At 31.8% G+C, this 23,627-nt stretch overlaps 1 protein-coding gene across 1 annotated transcript; it reads right to left on the bottom strand.

Annotated features, from left to right (window-relative positions):
- Positions 1–322: 322 nt before the first annotated feature.
- On the bottom strand, positions 323–21,304 carry LOC132718724 (mucolipin-3-like). Its single transcript, XM_060702440.1, has 13 exons — positions 21,133–21,304; positions 20,706–20,802; positions 20,060–20,154; positions 19,653–19,785; positions 16,461–16,566; positions 15,753–15,843; positions 15,199–15,298; positions 13,041–13,153; positions 10,964–11,116; positions 5,155–5,268; positions 3,010–3,132; positions 2,387–2,602; positions 323–2,010 (listed from the first exon to the last, which is right to left on the bottom strand). Exons 1-13 carry the CDS (start codon positions 21,166–21,168, stop codon positions 1,669–1,671), a joined length of 1,719 nt encoding a protein of 572 aa, XP_060558423.1. The 5' UTR covers positions 21,169–21,304; the 3' UTR covers positions 323–1,668.
- Between the last annotated feature and the right edge of the window lie 2,323 nt (positions 21,305–23,627).

Here is a 23,627-nt window from a genome sequence, read left to right as displayed (position 1 = left end):
CACTACGTACATCTCACGAAATTTGCCGAACATTTAATATAAGATTAATACTATAGTGTGCATTATATAATATGTATGCAATTGACAGGTTAATAAAATCAAACAATACATTACTTTCATAAAAATACAAGGAATTTGCAAGTTTTCATGGATGACTTGATATCAAATATTCAAGTCTTTGGTTGAAATTCATTTTTGGTCATTATCAATAAATAAATCTCTGAACTTATTATGCCGTACGTTAGTGAACAATTCACATTGAAATAAAAAATGTTTTTCATCTTCTACTAAGTTCGAGGAACAAAGTCTACATAGTCTCAGGTCTGGTTGCTCTCGACATATTTTCCAGTTTCAATTCTAATTGGCAATATACTCGTTCTAAACTGACATAAATTCAAACGTTCATTCTTACTAAAATTCATAGTTACGTAATATTCACAATTAATGTCATTCTTAAACAGACGATATGTTCTGAGTTTTTATTCCGACTGAATGCCATAACACTGTATTCACTTTGATAACCGAACATGGTTTAACAAACAAACAAAATTATGATTACTGAAGATAGACCTAAAAGTGGTCATAACCCCACCCACCACATAAATTGTTTGAATGTGTGGGGTCTTACATAAAATAAACTGTTCTCTAGAAAATAAAATGAGCTCTGAATGCAAGAAAAATTGTGAAACAGAACTTAGATATTTGAGTAATTTAACTAAAAAGTAAAAGACTTATTCTGTACAGTTTATTTTAGAATTCTTCTTTACATTTTATTTCATAATGCCAAGAACTATCTTTAACGTATCAGTTTAGAACTATCTTAGAATGAGAAGAACTATTTTTACATTCTATTTTAAAGAACTATCCTTTACATTTTATTATACGAGAATGGCCAATATGAGATTCCCAGATTTCATTTTGTAATTTTAAAATGACAAATGAAAACTCTCTTTATATTCAGTGTTTAAAACAGACCGGAAAAAACTTGATTAATATGCAAAAATATATCATAATTATAAACATTATACCAATTGAACACATCAATGATCATTTGATATATTGGACATACACTAAGTCTTATTTAACATAATAAACTGAGCTCTGAAAAGTTCAAATTTTCCGGTGTGTTTTTCTACATTTTCATGTGCATGATCTTGAACGATACTGGTGGTTTCGTTATTTTTGACAAAATTTTAAACTCAGTTATTGTATTGCCAATTGAATTAAACTTAGTAAGTTATTATGTAAAATAAAATGTTCATTAGAAAATTTAATGAGATGTAAACACAGTGTAAAATGTTTTGTGGGAGGAAGTATGCTTAAATAGAACCTAAATATCTTTTTTCAATTTAACTAGAAAGTTTAAAAATGACCATGTACATTTAATTTTAGAACTATCGTTTTCATTTTTTCATAATGGCAAGAACTATCCTTTACATTTAATTAAATAATAGTCAATGAGATTCCCAGATTCAGTTAGTAAATTAAAAATGACCAATGAAATTTATTCTTATATTCAGTTCTCCCATGTAAACATGAAGTCACACTGATTTCAGACGGCCTTTGTACAATTTAAACACCGATCTTAATGTGAATGAATTCTATATTTTGTCAATAACCTTTGTATGACATAATTGGCCGAGCATTAAATAGTTATGGATTAAGTGATCATTTTCCAAATTCCTTTTTCCAAAGGAATGAAGGCTCGAAACCGCAACAATTTATGACTGCAGATGAATCTTCTTTTTCGTTCATAAACGCTCGTAGTGTCCTTGGTGGTAGTGTCTTTGGTTCTATCACGGTTATCTTGTTGTCGCCTGACACGTTCACTAACTTCAGCATCTGGTCGCGCAGACACTTAACTGCTTCCGTATCAGAATCTGTTTTAACCAAGGTTAGAATCGAGGAACGTATCACATTTTCTTCCTCTGAATGCTTATTAAGATACTCCTGCAGCGCTTTCTTCATCTGTCCTAAGTCTGGTTCATTCCGGCTCACCTCATAGTTCTTCTGAAACAGAAAAAAACTTGATCGTACCAACGGTGAATATAGTAGAAATTTCACTAAAATGTATAACATACTGTATCTTTTATATATTTTGGTAGGCTTGAAAACAATTAGCTAAACCAAAGAAATGAGGATTGTTATGTGCTTGGACAAAACCTTATATAAAAAAACAAGAGTTGAGTGGCAAAGAATTTGTCATCTCATTAATATTTAGAATACATGACAATAACTTGCATGCGCTACACGAGCTAGAAACAGACGCTATATACTACAAAAGTTTTTTTCGAAATAAAAATATTCACCAATCATAATTACTTACCCCCCACACACACACACGCACAAAAAAGCAAAAACAAAATACAAACAACAACAACTTTACCGTGATGGATTCATACGCGCTAATGAAGATGGCAATAAGCAGGTTGACGACAACGATTGTGAAGGTTACAATGTAAGTGCCAATGTAAAATCTCGAAAACAACCAAATCCATTTCCCGCCAATTTTGTGTGTTTCCAAATTGGCAAATGTGGCATAGATTTCATCGCCATTAAACATGGAAAATAATGTTTCTGCAGCGGCCTGCGCTGTCCTGAACTAGGAGAAAAAATAAAAAAATTATCATAAGCTTTTCATGTCCTGGAAATGTAAAGAGAGTGAGCAGCAGAAGCAGCAGCAGCAGTATCAACAATAACCTCCTTAATAATAACAACAACAACAACAACAACAACAACAACAAAAATAGTAGCAAAGTAATAGGAACAGCAACATTTCCGTTGAATTTTTATGTACTATCAAAAAAAAAATTGTAAAACTTTGTTATGACAAAAGCTCCACAAACTTTTAATTAGATGAAATTAGTTTAATAATTTATTTTGTAACGTTAGAGGCATTGTTATATATTACATGATATGCATGAATAAACTGCATCTTTTGTATATATAAAATGACATCAAAATCTCTCTTTAAGAAAACGATAAATGTATTTTAATCATCACACATACTTTGACATGATAGGGGCCAAGAACAACAAATCCACACATCCAGAATCCTATGAACAAGGCAGTTACACATATAAGATACGCAAACACGCCCCAAAAAGCTCGATAAAACGTCCTGAACAATAACTGAAATCAGAATATATCTAAAGTGAGGTCATAACACGTGATTTGGAGAATGGATAAACTTTTGTTTGACATTACTGAATTTGTGTTATGAACTGGAATAATACTATACACGTAGCAACATGGTCAACGTATCCTAACAAAATGAATGTCAAAAAAGGTGTCGCGAAACAGTCGACACAACCTAGATCAACAAAACCCGATTACTAGTAATTTAAGTTATTGAAAAACTGTATTAGTCATTTGACATAACGTTAGCATTGTTTAAAATGTCCTAATTGTACACAAGGTTAGCTTTTAAAAAACCTAGGAGCGACTCACTTCGTAATTTTTTCCAGGGGTGTGTTTAAATGTAAAAATGACAGTTCTGTTAGCTGAAGAGACTTCAGCGAACATCAAAATAAAAGTGACATATAAAGTTATGGAAGCCAGTTCTCTCAGTTTAACAAAGAGGAATATGAGTATATATGAAGATGCATGTAAAAAGATAGAATGAAGTCCCTATGTCTATGCACATTTACTATATGGCCTGTTGACCTTGACCAAAAATGTTAGATAGGTAGAATTCATAAAGATGTCTCTTTATACGAAGTTAAGTTGTAATATGTTATTTAGTATTGGAATGAGTGACAGACACCTATACAGGAATATATAACTGAAGAACTCTCTTGGGTGTGTGCGAATTTAGATTCATGGGGCATGATTAACATTTGACATGTAAAAGTTCTCAAGGCATTGGTACATATTCAATATTAAAGCTGGAGGCATTGAAGTTTATATCAATAAGACTGAAACATATTTTCCCTAAGCATTTTAATAAAAATTATGTCCACTTCATCTTGGTATGTGAAACATTTTAAACAAATGGATATGATGTAGATACATGAACAAAATTTAAAAGTGGTCAACAAGGCAATACCACATGCCAAATATTTAAGGTTTAGGCATTGGGGGTTTGAAGGGGGCGGTAGTCCCCCTCATCGCCAAGAAAATTTTGGACTTGTGACAGGCTAAAAATGATCCAAGATCGATCATAAGGTAACGTGTAACCAACGCTGAAAAGTATTTGACTCTATCTCAATCCATTAAGAAGTTGCAGCACTTTGAAATCAATTTTGATGGAAAAAATCTTTTATGTTATCAATTATGTTAAGTATATCTTATGATCTTTTCTATAAATAATATTTAAATACATGAACATAAAATTTAGCCAAATATTATATTAACAAACACTCTGATTTTTTTGCAATTAGGCATATAATTACAAGTATTGCGATTTCCGCATTTTAAGTTTGTTAATAAATAGCTCTTAATATATTTAAATCTTAAGTTAAATTAATTAACCATTCATTACAAACAATAAAAAATAAAAAGTTGTCGTTTAATCGCCTTTCATTACATAAATATAGTTTATTCCTTTCCCTAAATATCTAATACTATCCCGGATCCCGGGCGTCCCGGATCCCGGAATTTCCCCCCCCCCAATCTAAATACCGGAAAGGATAAAATGACCGGGAAAAAAAGAAAAGAAAAAAATGCACAGAACCAGGTGTACACTTATGTTAATTAACCAAACGAAAACTTACTACAGAGAAAACAGGTGAAATCGCTAAATAAAAAGTCATTTTAAATATGATTTATTGAAAAGAACTCATGAAAACAACATTTTAATCATCATTATATCTTTGCGCTCAAAGCAATACTTGCTGCTTTTTAAAAATGGCGTGAAAATTGAAGGTTTTTTTGACGCTATGTAAGATAAAATTTGATTGGCTAAATAATTTTGGATTCCAGCCCTGACAGATAAACTTTGTAGAAAGCTGGAAGCCAAGCTTCGATTAAATTTTTGGATGGATTCGGAGTTTTAGGTTGTTTCTCAGTAAAATCCTAACGTAATACCTAGAAATGATGTTAATGTTAGTGCAATCACGCTCGATCTGAAATGTTTCTTTTTATAAGAATTAAGATAAAGGACACTGCTTCACAGAACACTGTAAAATGAAACATATAATTTGCAACACTTACATGAAACTTATTATGAAATTTGAAGAAATGCAGAATGCTTATCCAGGCAAATAGGCAGCCGATACCAAGGCAGGCAGAATAGAAATCAAGCGTTTCAACAATCCACTCGCTGTCCTGTAACGAACGATAAAGTAACACAATGCATTTTACCATCGTCATAAATATTGTACATAATATAAAATATATAATACTTCATTCTACAAAGTGAATAATTTATTTAGTGTTAAAACCTTAAAATATATTTCGGCAATTATATTATTCAGTAACACCGCTATAGTGTTTTGCATCGCTTTCGTCCCTTCATTTAAATATGGGTACAATGCATCATCCCACAAGCTTCAAGTTAATCAGAATATAAATATAGTTACATAGTACTTATGGCAAAATTATATCATACGACGACGTTATAATTTTTGCGGATATACAATTGGGACAACATTCTTTGATTTTATTGTCGATATACTGCGCCGTGAATTTCAATCTCGGAAATCTCCTCATGAATATTGGTATATTTTCTAATTTCTGATTCGTGGTTGATGGTGTCAGCTTTTTTCCCTATTCTATTACTTTTTTTTTTTCTTCACAGCTGTTTTAGCTCGACTTTTTTGCAAAGAAAATTTAGAGGTATTGTTACAGTCATGGCAGCGTTCCTATTGCCGTCCAAAAACTTTAACCTTGATCATAACTTCTTAAGTTATTGCTGTTTTGACAAAACAACCCTTGCGACAAGACCTTCAAGTAGACCAGACTAAACTTCAACCTTAAACACAACAATCTCGTAGGATTTAAATTATTTTTGCACAGTTTCAGCATCACTCTTATCAATAGTGACGTTCTCACTCTAGCAAAACTTACAAACTTTTTTCTGAACTGAACGTCATCACTTTCATCACACATTAAGAAGAGAAATGGCATGTTCAAAAGCTAGTTTCTGATACATGGCATTTTCAGTAAACTGATTTAAAGCATACTGAAATTTTTCCGCAGGCTTCTCGGACTCATAGGTGCCATTATCTCCAGAATGTAAAGTCAAAATATCTGAACGGCCGTGTAATTTTACAAGTTGTAAGAGGGAAATCTACGTCAATATTGTACTTTATGTTGTATTTTCAGTTTCGCACCGGTTTAACCGGATGGGACTTTCGGTTTACCCTCCGTTCGTCTTCAGCTCGATATTGAAAAAAGGCGTGGAATGATCTAAAAAAGTGCTACTAATTTATTTCCAACTGTTTTCATGTTTGTACTATTCTTAGTTTTCTTTAGGCTGTAAGGCTGTTAGGATGCCAGGCTGCTAGGCTGCCAACTTCAGGCTGCTAGGCTGCTAGGCTGCCAACTTCACGAACATAGTATGGAGACTATGCACATCATTTTAAGCTCGATTATAGGTAGTATATTGAGAGCTGCCATACTCAACTAGCGTCGGCAGCCACGTCCATATTTCTGATTTAAGTTTTTATATAGCATTATTAAGGTATTTACTTTAAACTTGAAATATATATTTCAGATTATCAACCACATAATATGTAACAAGGTTCATAACTATTGCACCAAAATTATCAGATTTCAATTCAACCCCCCCCCCCCCCCTGATGAAAAATGTTGATTTTTTTTATATCACTTCTTTATTTCAAAAAAACATCTAATTTTAAACTTCAAATATTTGTTTATTATCATAACCCACACCATGTGTGGCAATGTTCATAATTCCAGCACGTGTATTATTAGAATTATCGTCCTTGAAATATTCATGTAAAAATGTTGTTTCTTTTCTATAACTTCCTTCTTTCTTAAGGTTTCTACTTCAAACTTAAAGTATATGTTCCTTATTATCACTCAAATCTTGACTAATTACAGAATTATAAGCCCCTTGAACGTTTTTGTCTTGAATTTTGTTTACTCAAACTTCTTCATTTCTTAAAAAAATAACTTCAAACTTCAAATTCCCACATCATACTCATGTGAAAATGTTTATAAATTTTGCGTCCATCTTTCCAGAATAATCCCCCTTAAACTTTGAATTTTCCTTATTTATTCTATAACTTTTTCATTTCTTCATGGATTTTCTTCAAATTTCAAATGTATGTTTCTTATCAAAACCTTTATTGAATGTGTCTAGCGTATTGGTCTATAATCATTTTCATTTTGAATTTGGATTTGATTGAACATTGTCATATCATTTTCATTTTCTTTCTTTTTTACTATAAATGGTATCTTCTTTTGGCTGAAGATAATGTTATTTTTCATCACTCAGATCATGTATGACAATGTTCACAATATCTAGCAAATCTATTTTAAGAGTTATTACGTCTTTAGTTTAAAAATTTTGCTTTTAAAATGTTAAACTTGGGTTACGACCAGGGATGCTTATGATTAATCCTCTGTCTGTCAATTCGTCCGTTTGTCCGAACATTGCATATTTTTGATCATCATCGTAAACAATCCAGTTTAAAGTCGATCATATTTAAGCGATTCAAGAGGGCCAGGGTCGGTCTGCCTGGGCTGTAGATGGACAAAGTTCAGCAGCTTTAGTCGGTTCTTTTTAAGTTCTTGTTTTGCATCGGACTTTGGCAAACAAAAGTGAAAAATTATTTTCATCGTGCTGTTAGATTTAAAACATAAGCTGCGTAAATATTTACCGGACTCATAACAAGAGCCATCGCCGGGTGAGGAAACGCTCAACTTTATTGACTTTTTTTAAAGCGGCTACACAAATCTTTAAAAAGAAAACTAGGAAACGTTCATCCATTTTAAAAACTTTACTAGGTCCGTCCAGTCACGCTTGTTGTTTTGTCCAAGTATGAATCCTTTCAAGGTAATTCAGAGCTTAAGGTCAGGGTCAGTTTAACGTCCAAAAATTTTTTTTGGTCTAAGTATGAAAATAATTCTTTGATTAATTACAAAGTTACAGCCAAGCATAGCGATAATCAGAGAGAATAAAACCATTTGACCTTCAAGATCAAGGTTATATATGAGCCAAGGAAAATTTTAGTTTGATATACATCAAGTCCCTGAACTTAAATATGTTGTGTCCCAATATGAAGCCAATCCATTGATAAATAAGAAAGTTATAGCCAATAACAAAAAAGAAGAGAATTTCATTAATTTGACATTGACAGTCAAGGTGAATTTAAGGTCAAGGTCACCAATATCTTTGTATGACAAAAAGTCTTGTCCAAGTTTGAATCAAATCCGTAAATAGATAACAAAATTATGACAATATTACTAAAATTTAAAAATTTGACATTGACGGTAAAGGTCATTTAAAGCTCAAGTTCAAGATCAGTTCAATCCTAAAGATGGTCTTAAAATCATGTTTTGTAAACGTATAAGGACAATCCATTGATTAATTACAAAGTTGCAGTCAATTATAGCAAAACCAGTGAAAATTCATGAAGGTCAAGGTTACTCTGGTAAACTAAAAGGTTTTGTCCCAAGGGTTGTTGTGACAAAGTATGTAGACAATATACCAAGAAATGGTCATGATAATGGCTATTTGTGCTTTAATCCCTCAATAAATGATTCACATTTTCATATTTTTATCTGAAATTTGACCCATATGTGTAACCTTGACCTTTGTCACAGGGACCTTAATTTTGCACACGACACTCTGCCTTACAATGGTAAATATTTGTGCCAAGTTATGTTGAAATCCCTTTATGCATGTAGAAGTTTCGCTCCGGACAAGCGTTTTAAATGACCTCTAATTGTGACCTTGACCTTTAATCCTACGACCAGGTTTATGTGCGCAACACAGTTTCTCATAGTGGTGAACATTTTCATGACATTTTAATAAAAATCATCCATGCGTGTAGGAGATATGTTCTGGATAAAATCTATATTTTCTCATCTTTAGTGACCTTGACTATCATCTTTTGTGACCTTGACCTTGCATATATTAACCTAAATCACTTGTTTCACACAAGTAGTCATGATAATGACCACTTGTTTTTTAACCCTTCAATAAATGATGAATAAATGGTCCAATAAACATTTTCTTATTTTTATCGAAATTAACCCCCTATATTTGACCTTGAGCTTTGCCGCAATGATCTAACTTTTAAACCCACCACTCCGCCTTACAATGGTAGATATTTGTGCCAATTTATTTTGAAATCCGTCGATGCTTGTAGAAGTTTTGCTCCGGACAAGCGTTTTTCAATAACCTCTAAGTGCGACCTTGACCTTTAATCCTGAACCTTTAAACCAGGTTTACGTGCACGACACAGCTTGTCATAATGGTGATTATTTCTATAAAGTTTCATTAAAATTCATCCATGCATGTAGGAGATATGCACTGGACAAAATCTATATTTTATCATCTTTAGTGACCTTGACTATCATCTTTAGTGACCTTGACCTTGCATATTTTTACCTAAATTACATGTATCAAGTTTGAAGTATTATATGTGTTCAAAGTATAGTTCAGAAGTAACATTTGTTTTGTTTTGTTTGTATAATTTCAATACTTTGTGCCATATTACTATTGCAATAAGTCAAAACCATATAGCTTAGATTAGTAAATGTACTACAAAGACCAGTGTATGGAAGATAATTTAGTATGCTATGTAATAGACGCTGACAATGTCTCCCTAATACATACACGAAGTATTTCTTATTATTATATATTTGAATGTAGAATCTCTCAAAAAGTAAATAACTTGTAAATTAAATATATAATCAATGGTAACCATTATAATAATGAAAGAAAAGAAATACTTGCAGTCACGTCATCTTGCTATGTAATTAGTTATTTACTTATGCATACATGTAATCGTATATATCATGAATGCTTGTACATGAGTCTTTTGAGAGTTTATTTGCAAAATAAAGATTCTTCTTCTTCTTCATGTTTCACACACGTAGTCATAATAATGACAATATGTGTTTTATCCTCTCAATAAATAATGACTAAATGGTCCGAATACACTTTTTTATATTTTATTTGAACTTTGACCCCTATGTGTGACCTTGACCTTGGACAAAGGGACCTATATTTTGCATGCTACACTCCGCCTTACAGTGGTGAACATTTGTGCCAAGTTATTTTGAAATCCCTCAATGCATGTAGAAGTCTTGCTCCAGACAAGCGTTTTGCAATGATTTCTAAGTGTGACCTTGACCTTTGACCTTGAGACCTGGTTTTTGTGCGCGACAAAGCTTCTCATAGTGGTAAATATTTCTATGAAGTTTCGTTACTAAAATGTTTTGGTTATGGTTAAAAAGGACTTTAAAATGAAAAAATATAAATTCAAAAAAGTTTGGAATGAGGTTAAACCTTGGTCAGGAAGAGGTTGTAAAACTGTTGATAATGGTCAGAAAAGGTTGGGTTATGGTCAGATAATGGTCAGAAAAGGTCGGTTTATAGCAAAAAAAGGTTGGAAAAAGGTCATTTCATGGCGTAATATAGACGTCGGTTTCTGACGTCTTAACACTTTCAAATCCAACCTCCTACAAACATTTACCCAACGTCAGGGTTTAACGTCAGTACAATTGCTTAATTTGCATAATATCAAAAGCTATGCCTTTATGAATATTCATCAGATGACTAAGAAATAATATTTTGGTGCATGGGCGATGGTACAACGTTTTTTGTTTGCTCAATTTTTGGTAGACTTTACACTGCAAAAATATATGGATATAAGAAGGATTACTGTTTACTGAGTTCAGGTAAAAATACTGGAAATTCAAAATACATAGATGGCCGTTGTATAGTATGCAAATCCGTATATGTTTACATACGGTGATCCACGGAAACTTTGTTTTATGATGTCCGTATTTTACTAATAATTATTTATATTCCAAAGCTTACCTCATTTTCAAAAACTATCCAAATGGTTCCATACAGAGTAAGGATATCTGATATGATCACTGGTATTTCCCAGAAATTGACCAACCTCAAATACTGCGTCACTGGCAAATCTTCTTTAGTTGATTCTGGTGGGTTAAAGTAACCTTTAGTTTTCTGTTAAAATAATGGACAGAGAAAGTTTTAATTCTTGCAAAACATATTAACAATTATATATGATTAAAGTTAAATATGAAGCAAAATTCAAATCACATATCCCTTGATGGTTGTGGCTTCAAATCGCACACGTGAACTTAGGTTTCTTACTAAGGCCTAAAAAATACCTGTGTTTCGGGGAACCCGACCCTACCTTGTAAAAGTCGCCGACCCTCGAGTTTTTTATTTCAAGTGTCCGAATAAAATTTCAAAGAGCTAAAAATATCCATGACCTATTTGACAGTAAAAACGAAATTTGTTAAAGTACTTAATTAAGAAAAATTGACCCACATTAGACTTATTTTTGACAAGTCAAGTAAACAGCAGTAATTTTGTGTTCAAAAAGTTACATCAATATCGGTAAATTTTTCCGTTAATTACAAATTCAAAAATTTTGTTTTACAATGCCTGTTGAAATAGCGGATGAATAACAATCTAAAAATAATAATAAATATTTAATTTGATATTATCAAAATCAACAACTAGAATTGCGAGTGTTTCTGCAGGATTTCTTTTTTTTGTTAAAATGTGTCCAATAGCATTTTAAAGGTAGTTTATTAATCAAAATTACTTAACGTATTGTTTACATTAGTTTAGATTGAGAATTTGCTAGTATGTGTTGTACAATGAATATTTCCTTAAGGGATTGGGGGTGTAGTTAATCAGGAAGAAAATAGTATATAATGGTCTAATGATACGGGATTTTAGAAATTATATTTCAAATATTTTCAGTCATCTGTTAACAAAACAATGTTTTTCATTTGGAACATATAACATTTTTTCAAAATAAGCATTTTTTCAGCCAGTGACACCCCTTTTTACTCTGCTTTTTCATCAAATTCATCAACTACATAAATGCAGGGAAGGCAGCTTGACATATTTAACTTGGTTTTGGACTCCCACTATTTCTGGCTTGGGAAATCACACTAAGAAAGGCAGATTTTTTTACATTCGCCAGTGTTGTTATAATATAATTATACTTGAAATGTTTGGGCCTAAAAATCACCTGGGTCTAAAATAAACCTAAAGGTGCCGGTCCCTGTGGCCTGAAAAGAAAAGAATTTCGCATAGACTGATAAAAAAAGAACTAAAGACTGAAACTAAGATGGAGACAAAAGTTTAAACAAACTATTATTCACCATGAGATGTCATCAGGAAGGGATGGTGGCGATCTTAATCGTCAAAAGCAGGTGTTTTTTATTGAAAATATTAATAAGTACACACATATTGATCCAGTCGGCAGCTCCATAATAACATAATTATGGTGGACAATTCTGGCAATTTATTTTTTAAAATATTGTTAAAGCCAGGTTGTCGGCATCCGTGTAAAACTCTATCATATGTGACCTTGACTTAAATTTATTTCTTTTAGCACATAATGAGAAAAACAGTTGAGCACAATGGTTTATGAACTAAAGCATTAGATATGGTGTAAAATAGCAGTAACATTTCAACCGCAACATTCGCGATTTCTCTATGGGATAAAAAAAACTTGGTACCTACCCTACCTAGCTTTTTTCAATTCAACCTGTTCCCCTAAACACAGATTTTTTTTTCCCTAAGGTTGGTCGTTCTACTCGGTTGCCTACCTTTGCCTTAAACAATGCACAAAGGGGCACCTGAGACCATCCGCCACTACAAGACCAAGTAAGTTGTCATTTGAGTATGAATATATTATATGTAATAGAACACGAGATAGACAGAAATAATGCATTGTTATAATTATATGTTTTTGTTTTTTTTATTTGTTATTTTGTTGTTGTTTTTTGTTTGTTTTTTGGTTTTTTTTTTTTTTTTTTTTTTTTTTTTTTTTTTTGAAAAATGACATTGATTTTCACTTAAAGTGTAACTGATTGTTGAAAGTCAAATAATCTTTACATCTTACCCAACAAAGATACACAGTCAATATTATAATCAACGTGGACGCAACCGTGGACAGTAAACAGAAAAAAACAAGAACTTCTCCCAGTGGTTTCGATGTGTTTTCCAAAGCCCAATCTGTAAATAAATCATAAAACATTATAGGGATATGCCTTAAATACCTTTAAGAAAATAATGTACATTAATTTAATACAACGGTATCGATTCTGAAGTACGACTTAACATAATAATTACAATAATTTTAACTTTTAGGAACATCAACCCTCAGAAACAACCAAAATATTTTCCTCCTGGGTGTTTATCTGCAGATATTATACTGAACTGCCAATTGAACTCGAGTATGTAAAAGTTATCGAATTTTCGGATAAGTCTTTGCTTCGTAGCAAAAAATGTGAAAAACGGGAATATATCTAAATGAAGTATTTAACTCGACGGAAGAAAAAATCGATCTATTGTTAAAGTCATGGTATTGTCCTTTTTTTCCAAAAAACTAAAAAAACTAAGGGTTTGTCTTTAAATTGGAAAAAAACAACCCTTTGGGGCAATTCTTTTTAAATAGGCTTTAAAAGACGAAAAGACCCTAAAATTTTTTTTTTTTTTCCCTCGGAAATAGAAAAAAAAAAGGGCTGCAAACTGTGGTATTTTCTGAACCTTTGCTCTGCGCCGTACTGTATATCTAAGTATTTTCCTGTGTAAGGTTATCTTGATATACTATCACTCTTGTTGCAGGATATCGAATTTGACCCTTTTATATAATTAAATTCACAAGAAAGCAATGATATCAACAGACAGGTACCACAGAAGATAATTAGTCATAGTTGTGTTGCTTTTGTAAGAAAAGCAAAAACTTTCTGTCCAAGATATCACCCGGCATTTATTCTTTACAAAGATTTTAGATAACAACTAAAGTAGTACTTTTATTTTACGTTTTTAACATAAACAAACAATATTATTATCAATTAAACAGAAGCAGGCTGCTTCGATATTTGCTACAAAATAAAATACACCTATAGGTAGTTAAAACAAATAAAAACCATATTTACAGCATTTTTTGTCAGTTAAACAATACCTCTGTAGAGCAGCTGTTAGTAGAGCAATAACATCTTTAAAAGTTATATTCAAGCAATGAGGAGAATGAATATCAGAATTCTTATAGTCTAAATATAGCTTCAGCTAACCGTAGAATCTTAATGTACATACTTCAACTTCCGTTATACTGCTCTGAATCTCAAAATACAGTAAAAACGGATTGTTTTTATATCTTACCAGTTAGTACAAGTACATTACTATTAAGGTGTATTTATGTTCTAATAATGTAATATCATTTCATAAAATTAAAATTAAAGATATTAATAGAAAAGTTACATGATGCTTGAAGAAAAAGTGAAACATTCTTGCTTAATATTTGCATTAAAGAACATTTATATACTGTATTACATAAATCTATCAATTTCATTGTTGAAAATACATGTTAAGGTACAAGAGTTTATTGTCCTTTAAGTCGTTCTCTTCACGCGGTACGGAATCACGCGACTTTAATGGTAACGCGTACTGACAACATGGCGGCCTAAAACACCTCGCTTCACATGTGTTTTTCAGGTAATTCTTTATCATATACATTTTTCTTACATACGAGACCTGTTGCAGCCTACGCGGAATAAATAACTGTTGTCGCCTATACTTTATGTTTCACCCCTGTGCTTATAGGTTTACAGACACTAAAAATGCAATGGAAATTTCCATGTGGACATTTATTTTGCGGGTAACATTATCGCAACATTTGTATTTTTAAAGAAATTAGAAGAAACAAATATCGAGTTTGCAAAGAATTGTTCTCCCTTTTACATTGTTTTGACAAATACTTTGTTTTGTATGCTTTGCAAGGAAGATCAGTGCCGGATTTTGAACACCATTGTATATCCTGATCTGCGATAAGAAAATACAAAAGTCAAACATGGTACCCGCTAGCGGTGGCTCTTGTTTAACTTTTACTCCTGCACAGATAGTAATTATTAGCCGGAAATGTCACATTTAGGAAATTAAGAGGAACAAATAGTAAGATAAGTAAACATGCATGTGAATTCATTTAACATATATAAAATAGTCCATTTCACAGCAAAATCCGGTGTCTTATTGGAACAGAATTTTTTTTTTTAATCTACCTTGTGCAGAAATGTTCAGTTGTTTACATGAGATTCTTCTCGTCAATGTTTCCAAATTAACAATAACTTGTCCATTATAGTCCATGTCGTTAAATGTCACCTGTTTATAAAATAATATAATACAGTTTGACCAGATATATCATTCTTTGCATATTTGTTTACATTGTAAAAAACAGAATAAAAATAAGAAGACGAAAAGTATCGTTTAATGTTCGGATGATGATATACCTTTCAACAGACTCAATAAGAGATTCTGGCTTTCATTGCTCTAAGTGGATCTTCCCTTTTGATTACAACAGCAAGTAACGTGACAGTGTGACATTTGTAAACTTTAGACTTCTTTATTTTAGTTTTGCCATAATATTTTTCAAGTTTTTACCAACACATTAAGTGTAGATTATGGAATATAATTAAGGTGCTGGTGATACATTTTTGGATCCTGCAGGACAATGTTTAATTAATAAATGATCATGACACGTGAAGCTGAAAAAACTCATGGGAAATATTTTTTCTCAAATAACACAGAAGCGCACAAGCTATACATAAATATATACCCAGCCTTGTACATGTAAACATCGTGCTCGTCTATCTTTCTCATACACCCGTACGGAATGTATCGAAAAACGTAATTCAGTCGACAACATTCTACAAAGAAAGTAACAAATCATATTAAATGTTATAAAACATGTTTATTTATGTTACAATCAATCAATCAAACAAACTTTCTTTAAAAATCAGTTTATTTCATTATTTTTGGCTGCCGCATTTCTGTTGCCGGAAGATAATTGTATTTTCGAGGTTGTTGATGGTTTAAAGGGTGATCCGGTTGATTCATGTGCTCGGTTGTTGAGATTCATGGGACGTCGCCTTTTTATGGCCCTATCCCCCATACCGTTAGTATTGTTAATTGTAAAGGCGATGATCCTGCAACCATCGTTATATATTTAAATACTTGCTTTAAGAAAGATAAAAAATGCTCAAACAAAATATATTTTTGAATGATGTCATTCATTCCTAATAGATTTCATTTTGAGATGACCAAGGTGTGATAATTACAAAGAGCATAAAGGAAAGCCAAAGAAGATCAAGGTGACTTGATTTTTTAAAGAAAAAACCTTATGGCAATAAATCGAAAAAATTGACTGTTGTATAAGTAGTTGGTTTTGAAGCAAAACCCTGTAATGATTACAGAATAATCAGCAGCAAACAGGGAATTTAAGTAATCATTAAATGTTTGCTAATTACACATAGTTAACAATTACCGTTTGATCGGTTGTTCCAAACCATTGCCTGTTAATTCTTTAATGATATCATAATTGTACGTCTCGTTTTGTAGCGACAGGCCAACATCGGCAGAAAATGTTTTGTCTGTAATATTAAATGCTTTTAGGCGTTATTAACGGAAAATGAAACAAGAAGTATCTTTAAAAAATAGTCAGTCATGGTAAAAATGCAAGGTTTTCTTGTTTTCACCATTTCTTAGAGCATGTTAAGAAAGTTTCAGTAAACTAACTCATTTGCATACTGTAAATTTATATATATATATATATATATAATTGCCCTAAATTTTGAATTGCCAATGATCATTTAAGTTTTCAATTTGAAATTTTAAGTTGACTAATGGAATTTATACTTTCATTCAGTTCTTCTAAATAGTTCACAGGAAGTAAATGTGAATAAAGCAGCGTACGATAGAGAAGTAATGTAAACAAGAATATCGGTGCCATCTACGGATGCTCTCTAACTTATTAATGGCTGATACCTGGCAGGATTTCGAACGCGGTAAGTAAAATGGTCAATACATTCTTTATTTAACCAAACTGAAAAAGGAATACCCGCATACGACTGCAAATACATTTTACTTTATTCCTCATTTAAATTGCTTAGTTTTCAAGATCATTCGTGAAAATGATGGTTTCACACCGTTTTGAGTGTGCTTTTTTGTCCAACAATTCATAAAATGCCGTATACTTTCGATGTTTGGTAGGCAAATAACATAAACTAAACTTCTGGTGACAAGAAAAATTGAAAATAAGGTGATAAAATGTGATTCAGACCGTTTTAAAGAGGTAACGCAAATGTACGTGAACAGTGCTTCGTGGTAACGCCGGAAAATGTTATTTTTTTTCATATATGGTACTGAATTATTACACATGAAACGCCTTTAATCGGCGAGTTTGAACACTTTTCAAATATAATTTTGTGAGGAAATTTTGATTTATTTCATAAGAACTTATTTTAGTCTGATTGCGTAGAAAATATAGACAACAAGCCCGGTCCTGAAAGCTTCGTAACACGTCTTTGTTGAAGTGAGTACAAAGCAAGGAAACAACGGGGTTTTAACTGTTTATCTTAAATAGCAATTTCTCAATATCTATTCAGACAGTAGTTTTGAAAGTGTTTTTGTTAAATTATAGGAATTTTCATTTTTCTCACTCTTTATGAATTTGTCCACTTTTAGACCTTCATGGCATGGATAAATAAAATCTGCAACAAACACATTTCCAGTCATAGGCACTTGATGGCAAAAAAAGCTTTTTTATCGACTACCCTTTGTGACCGACTACCCGCCGTGATTTATATATTTTTTATCCATAACACACACACACACACACACACACACACGCGCGCGCGCGCGCGCGCGCACGCGCACGCGCACACACACACACACACACTTATCAATTCATTAAAAATCTACCCATAATACGTCATTTTAGCTCACAAGAACCGGAGGTTCAGGGTGAGCTATTAGTATCAAAGGGGGGTGCTCCGGTGTCCGTCGTCCGTCGCTATGCGTCAACAATCGTCTTCTTCTCTGAAACTGCTGAGCAGATTTACTTCAAATTTGGTCTGTAGCATCCGTGTGACAGTCACACTTAAATTTGCTCATGTCAATTCAATTGGCCCATTTTAGGGGTCAACAGAGCTACAAAAAAAGAAAAACCTTAAAACATCTTCTTTTACAGAACTGATGGATGGATGATCACCAAACTTTGCCTGTAGCATTCTTGGGTAGTCTTTTATCAAGTTTGCTCATGTTAATTTGTTTGGCCCCTTTATGAGGTATCTAGGGCTAGAAATAGAAAACCTTTAAATTTCTACTTCTACAGAACTAATGGATGGATGATCACCAAACTTTGTCTGTAGCATTGGTTGCTAGTATTTTACCAATCATGCTCATATTAATATGATCGGCCCCTTTTATGGACCGCTAAAGCTAAAACTAGAAATACCTTTAAATGTCTATTTCTACAGAACTAATTTTGTCTGTAGCAATCTTAGAAATTTATATACACAGTAGATACATGACTTGTGTATATCTATTTTTTTTTAAAAAAAAGACGTTTTGTGGGTAGACTTTTAATGAATTGATAAGTGCGTGTGTTATAGGTTAAAAAAATATATAAATCACGGCGGGTAGTCGGTCACAAAAGATAGTCGATAAAAAAAACTTGTTTGCCATCAAGTGCCAATGTTTCTAGTAGCTCTCCATATACATGTTCATTGAGAAGTGATGCTAAAAGTAACCAAAATAAATTCAACCTGTCTTTGGGAAATGTCACCCTTTATCTACTAAAATTATGTAATCATTTTTCTCATCTGTAAATTTCATTCAAAGTCTGAGGGATTGCTATTAGATTTTTAGTGTATTTGTACAAATGAGCTACCAATGACCATCATTTTGTATGGATGTGACCTGGCTCTGTTCAGGAATTTTATTGTTCTTATTTTTGTAACAAGACCATTAGTGAGCAACATATATTTGCAAATAATAATTTATTTCAGGAAACATTTATCAAATTGTATCAAGTTACAATATGCAATCAAAATGTTGTGTTGAAAGTTTGTCAAAATATAATTATCATACGTTTCTTAATATGAACGAAGGAAATACATTGACTAGGTCGCAAAAAAGCTTGATTTTATTCGCCAATGAAAAGCGTTAAACATGTGTAATAATTCAGTACCTTATATGAAAAAATCACATTTTCGGGCGTTACAGTGAAGCACTATTCGTGTACATCGGCGTTACCTCATAAAAACGGATTGAATCACATTTTATCAGCTTATTTTTCACCAGAAGTTATGTAAATGTCATATGCCTACCAAACATAGAAATTAAACGGTATTATATGCATTGTTGTACTTACAAGAGTCGGCAAAAAGACAAAATCACACTCAAAACGGTGGCCATACCATCATTTTCACGAATGTTCGATTCGAATCTTGATGAAAAGTAATTTCAGTTTTTTGGCATAGAAATGTGTGTTTATTTAAGTGACATAATGGTTAAGATCACTAGCGCGGTCTCTCTCAACCCACGCTTTCTCATATCATAACATGCAGTACCCGAATGTGGTTGATATAAAATATTCGATTAATTTAAGCTTGCACTCGTGAAATTACAAATATAGTTAAACATAAAGAACAAAAGAAATAAATGTCTATTTTACCTTGAATTATAAGACCTTGTGTCACATTGGTGTCATTGAAACCAGGGAAATCAAAGTATTTCACTTGTATAACCATTGTGTCATCAGTTGTGCGCTGGAAAAAACCTATCGCATCCCTCTTTGCGTTGTAATACTGTAAAATAAATTAATCATACACACATTTATGTCTACAAATGTTAGTGATCAAAGCTACAAAGTTTGTATTTTTATTTTTAATCATAAATACATAAGAATTGGTCTAGATTTTCTTAAATTAGAAAATATATTAGCTAGATACATGAAATAGAAAGCTACCTTTGCAAAATAATCAAATCACTTGATATTCTTTTTCCTTAAAGATAAAAAACATGCAAAACAAAAACGTTTAGGTAAGTGGCTTAATATGTCGAAATGTACTACGTTATTACCCCTTTAACTGCAAAGTTGATGCCGTTTTCTAAATCGTCTATAGTGTAAACAGCAAAGTCACCTTTATGTGGTGGATACGCCAATGTTTCCCATGCTTAAAGGTTTTGTGAAAGAAAGGAAATATACACTTTGCACTAAATTAATATTTAAAGTATCAGATGGCCCACCTAGCATAGGCTCCGATCCGCCTTCTCAATGCATATAAATGATGTATTTATACAAAACTACGTAGACCTTTTTTGTATTGAGAATGCAGACTAAAGCCTATGCTACGATAGTCTACTTGCCAGAAACATTTCTCTGGCAAGCACAATGTATCATACATTTCTATAAACAGTGGTCGCTGTGGCGTTATAATAGTTATCAGTTATTGAAAAAAAGGAAAGATGCTAATTTTAACGAACATTTTTTTAAACTTGAGAGAAAATCATTACCAGTCTTTCGAAGTACAGTGTTATTCAACCATCAAATCTACCAAAGCACTATCTGCATTTTATATATTTTAATACTGTAAATTACTCAATTATATGTATTAAAAATCCAACTGTACAAGTCCATCGCACAATACTTTTCCAATAGAATTTTTTTGCATACAATGTAGTTTTTCCATTAGAAATAAAGATCCAATTATAATATCATACTTACAGGCATCCCAGTCTTTAAGAAGCAAATGCCTCAACGTTAAATGACCACGGTTGACCACGTCACTAAAGTTTCCATGATCCTTACCAAAACTAAACAACTGCAAGAGAATAACATCAAGATGATAAGAACATATCCGACACACACACATACACACACATATAGCAAAGTTTCGATATTTTAGACGGGGGTTTGTCATTAAACTAGTTATCAAGAAGGACTTCGAGCAAAAACACTTCGTGATTTTCACAACAAAACGTAGGATAATGTCTTAACAAATCCTAAAACGGGGGATCATAACTTACATTACATGTGAATCCGCTTATGCAGAAACTATAGAGAACATCAAAATGGAAAAAATGGAATTGACGGGACATCAATTGCAACTTTAGGCCATTTCCAACGTACTTAGGATTTTATTGGTTATTACCTGTGAAGTAATCAATATTATCTTGATAACTTGCATAAGAAATAAGATGAAAGAAACAATATGGATCGAGCACGAGTTGCCCTGTAACTTTATTGCGCTGTAAAGATGAAACTTCAACCAACTTCGAAAATGTGTTTCATCTTGTTCCCTTTTTTGTCTTGCTTTATCTGTATCAACTGTAAGAAATACATTTAAAGAACAAAAATATAGAAAAATAATAAATGAAGGCTTACAATTTAACAGCGTAATCTCCAAGTTATGTCATGCTTATAAAAGAGGAAGAGGTGATATTGACGAGGTGATTAAATAAATTAACGAGAAATACATACTATATGTTTGCTTTTTTTTTCATTTTACCTAACATACCACATTATGTAATGATATCGATTTTATGTTGTTTTTCTTTTTTTAAGAAGTATTTCTCAATACTCATTATAAACTTAAGTATTACAATGCATTAAAGAGGCATTAATAAATACGTAATTATGCAATATGACAGTGAATTGTTATTCTTCTTAAATGTTTTGAAAGCTTATATGATTCTAATACAACTATTCGGATCATTATCACTGTTCCCTCGTGGTATTACACGATCATCTAAAACATATCAAATTTATTGTATCAATCAAGCATCAATTATTTACAAAATAGGAAGGCGATACTTGTTCGAAGTTCTCTAGTTTAAACATATTTTCATTATAAGATTATGATTTTAATTTCAAATCAAATTTTACAATTTCACGAGACTTGTTGAGTTCTAGAAATGAGTTGGGTTTTTATCAAGCATACATCATATTCAGATATATCGGATTTTAGGTTGTCACAAATACTTATTTAATTACAAAATTCCCTGTGTACATCGCAAAATAGTAAAACAAACAAGCAAAACAGGATACAAAAAAATATCACTTATTCAAAAGCTACCGATATTGTTCATGTGAAAGGTGACTTTTCGGTTTTTATGTGGAGAATGAATCAAATGCCACCAAAAAGGAAAACAAGAGTAAAAAATACCGGAAGCAGTAACATATCCAGCAGAAATTTAAATAAACCGAGCAATATCAGGTTCGTTTGTGTACTACTATATCATATTATGTTTTTGTCTTTTTCAGTATTTTATATACTAATTTAACATTTGAAATTAAACATGTCTAACTTATTGAAAGTAAAAAAATTACTAACTAAATTTAAAAATAATGAAATTTGATTGAGGAAACTGTAAAAAAGAAAGTAAAATAGTACAAGATATAAACATGTTTAATTAAAACGAAAAGTTGTAAATCTAAGTCCAAATGTATATGCTGAAAAGGATATATATAGTAAACAAAAGTATTACAAAAGTAATGAAAAAAATGCATTAAAGGGGCATAGATCAATTGGCAATTCAATATATAATTATGCAATTATGAAAGTGAATTGTAATTCTTCTAAACTGTTTTGAAAACTTATATGATTCTCATACCAATAATCTACTCATTATCAGGGTTTACTTGTGCCGGCTCACCATTATCTTAACATTGTATTAATTATTGTATTTAGTCAAGCATCAAATATTTACAAAAAACGAAGACGATAATGGTGTGAAGCTCTTTAGTTTAAACATTTTTTAATTCTCAAATTATGATTTCAGTTTCAAATCACATTTTACTATTTCACGAAACTTGTTGAATTCAAGAGATGATTTTGTTTTTGAATTGTAATTCTTCTAAACTGTTTTTGAAAACTTATATGATTCTCATACCAATAATCTACTCATTATCAGGGTTTACTTGTGCCGGCTCACCATTATCTTAACATTGTATTAATTATTGTATTTAGTCAAGCATCAAATATTTACAAAAAACGAAGACGATAATGGTGTGAAGCTCTTTAGTTTAAACATTTTTTAATTCTCAAATTATGATTTCAGTTTCAAATCACATTTTACTATTTCACGAAACTTGTTGAATTCAAGAGATGATTTTGTTTTTGAACAAGCAAATATCATATTCAGATATATCGGGTTTTAGGGTTTTTAAAAATACTTATTAAAGCACAAAAGTCCCTTTGAACAATGCAATAAAGTCAAGCATACAAGCAAAATATGATACATAAAAATCACTAATTCCAAACCTTTCGTCAGCATGCATGTGAAATAGTGACTTTCGCCTTTTCTATATGGAGAAGGCATCCAATGCCACCAAAAAGCACGCCAGAGTAAGAACCACGGAAGAAGTTAAATATCCATTAGAAATTTTAATAAACCGAGAAAGATCAAGTTCGCTTGTGTACTACTTTATCATATGTATTTTTGTCGTTTTCAGTATTTTATATGCTTAAAAACTTTTGAAACTAAACATGTCTTAATTTTTGAAAAGCAAAATAAAATACTAAATGACTTTAAAAAAATTAACAGAAATTTGATAGGAAAATAGTTATTCATAAAAAAGTTACCTTGTGTTTGCTCAGGATTATTTTCATTTCCATTGTTTTGGTCTCCGGTACCTTTAATAATG

This window comes from Ruditapes philippinarum, unplaced genomic scaffold (genome assembly GCF_026571515.1).
Source record: "Ruditapes philippinarum isolate M1 unplaced genomic scaffold, ASM2657151v2 ctg2256_1_1_1_1, whole genome shotgun sequence".
NCBI lineage: Eukaryota > Metazoa > Mollusca > Bivalvia > Venerida > Veneridae > Ruditapes > Ruditapes philippinarum.
Note: the sequence above shows the minus strand (reverse complement) of the source record. Positions and strands in the feature narration are given on the sequence as shown.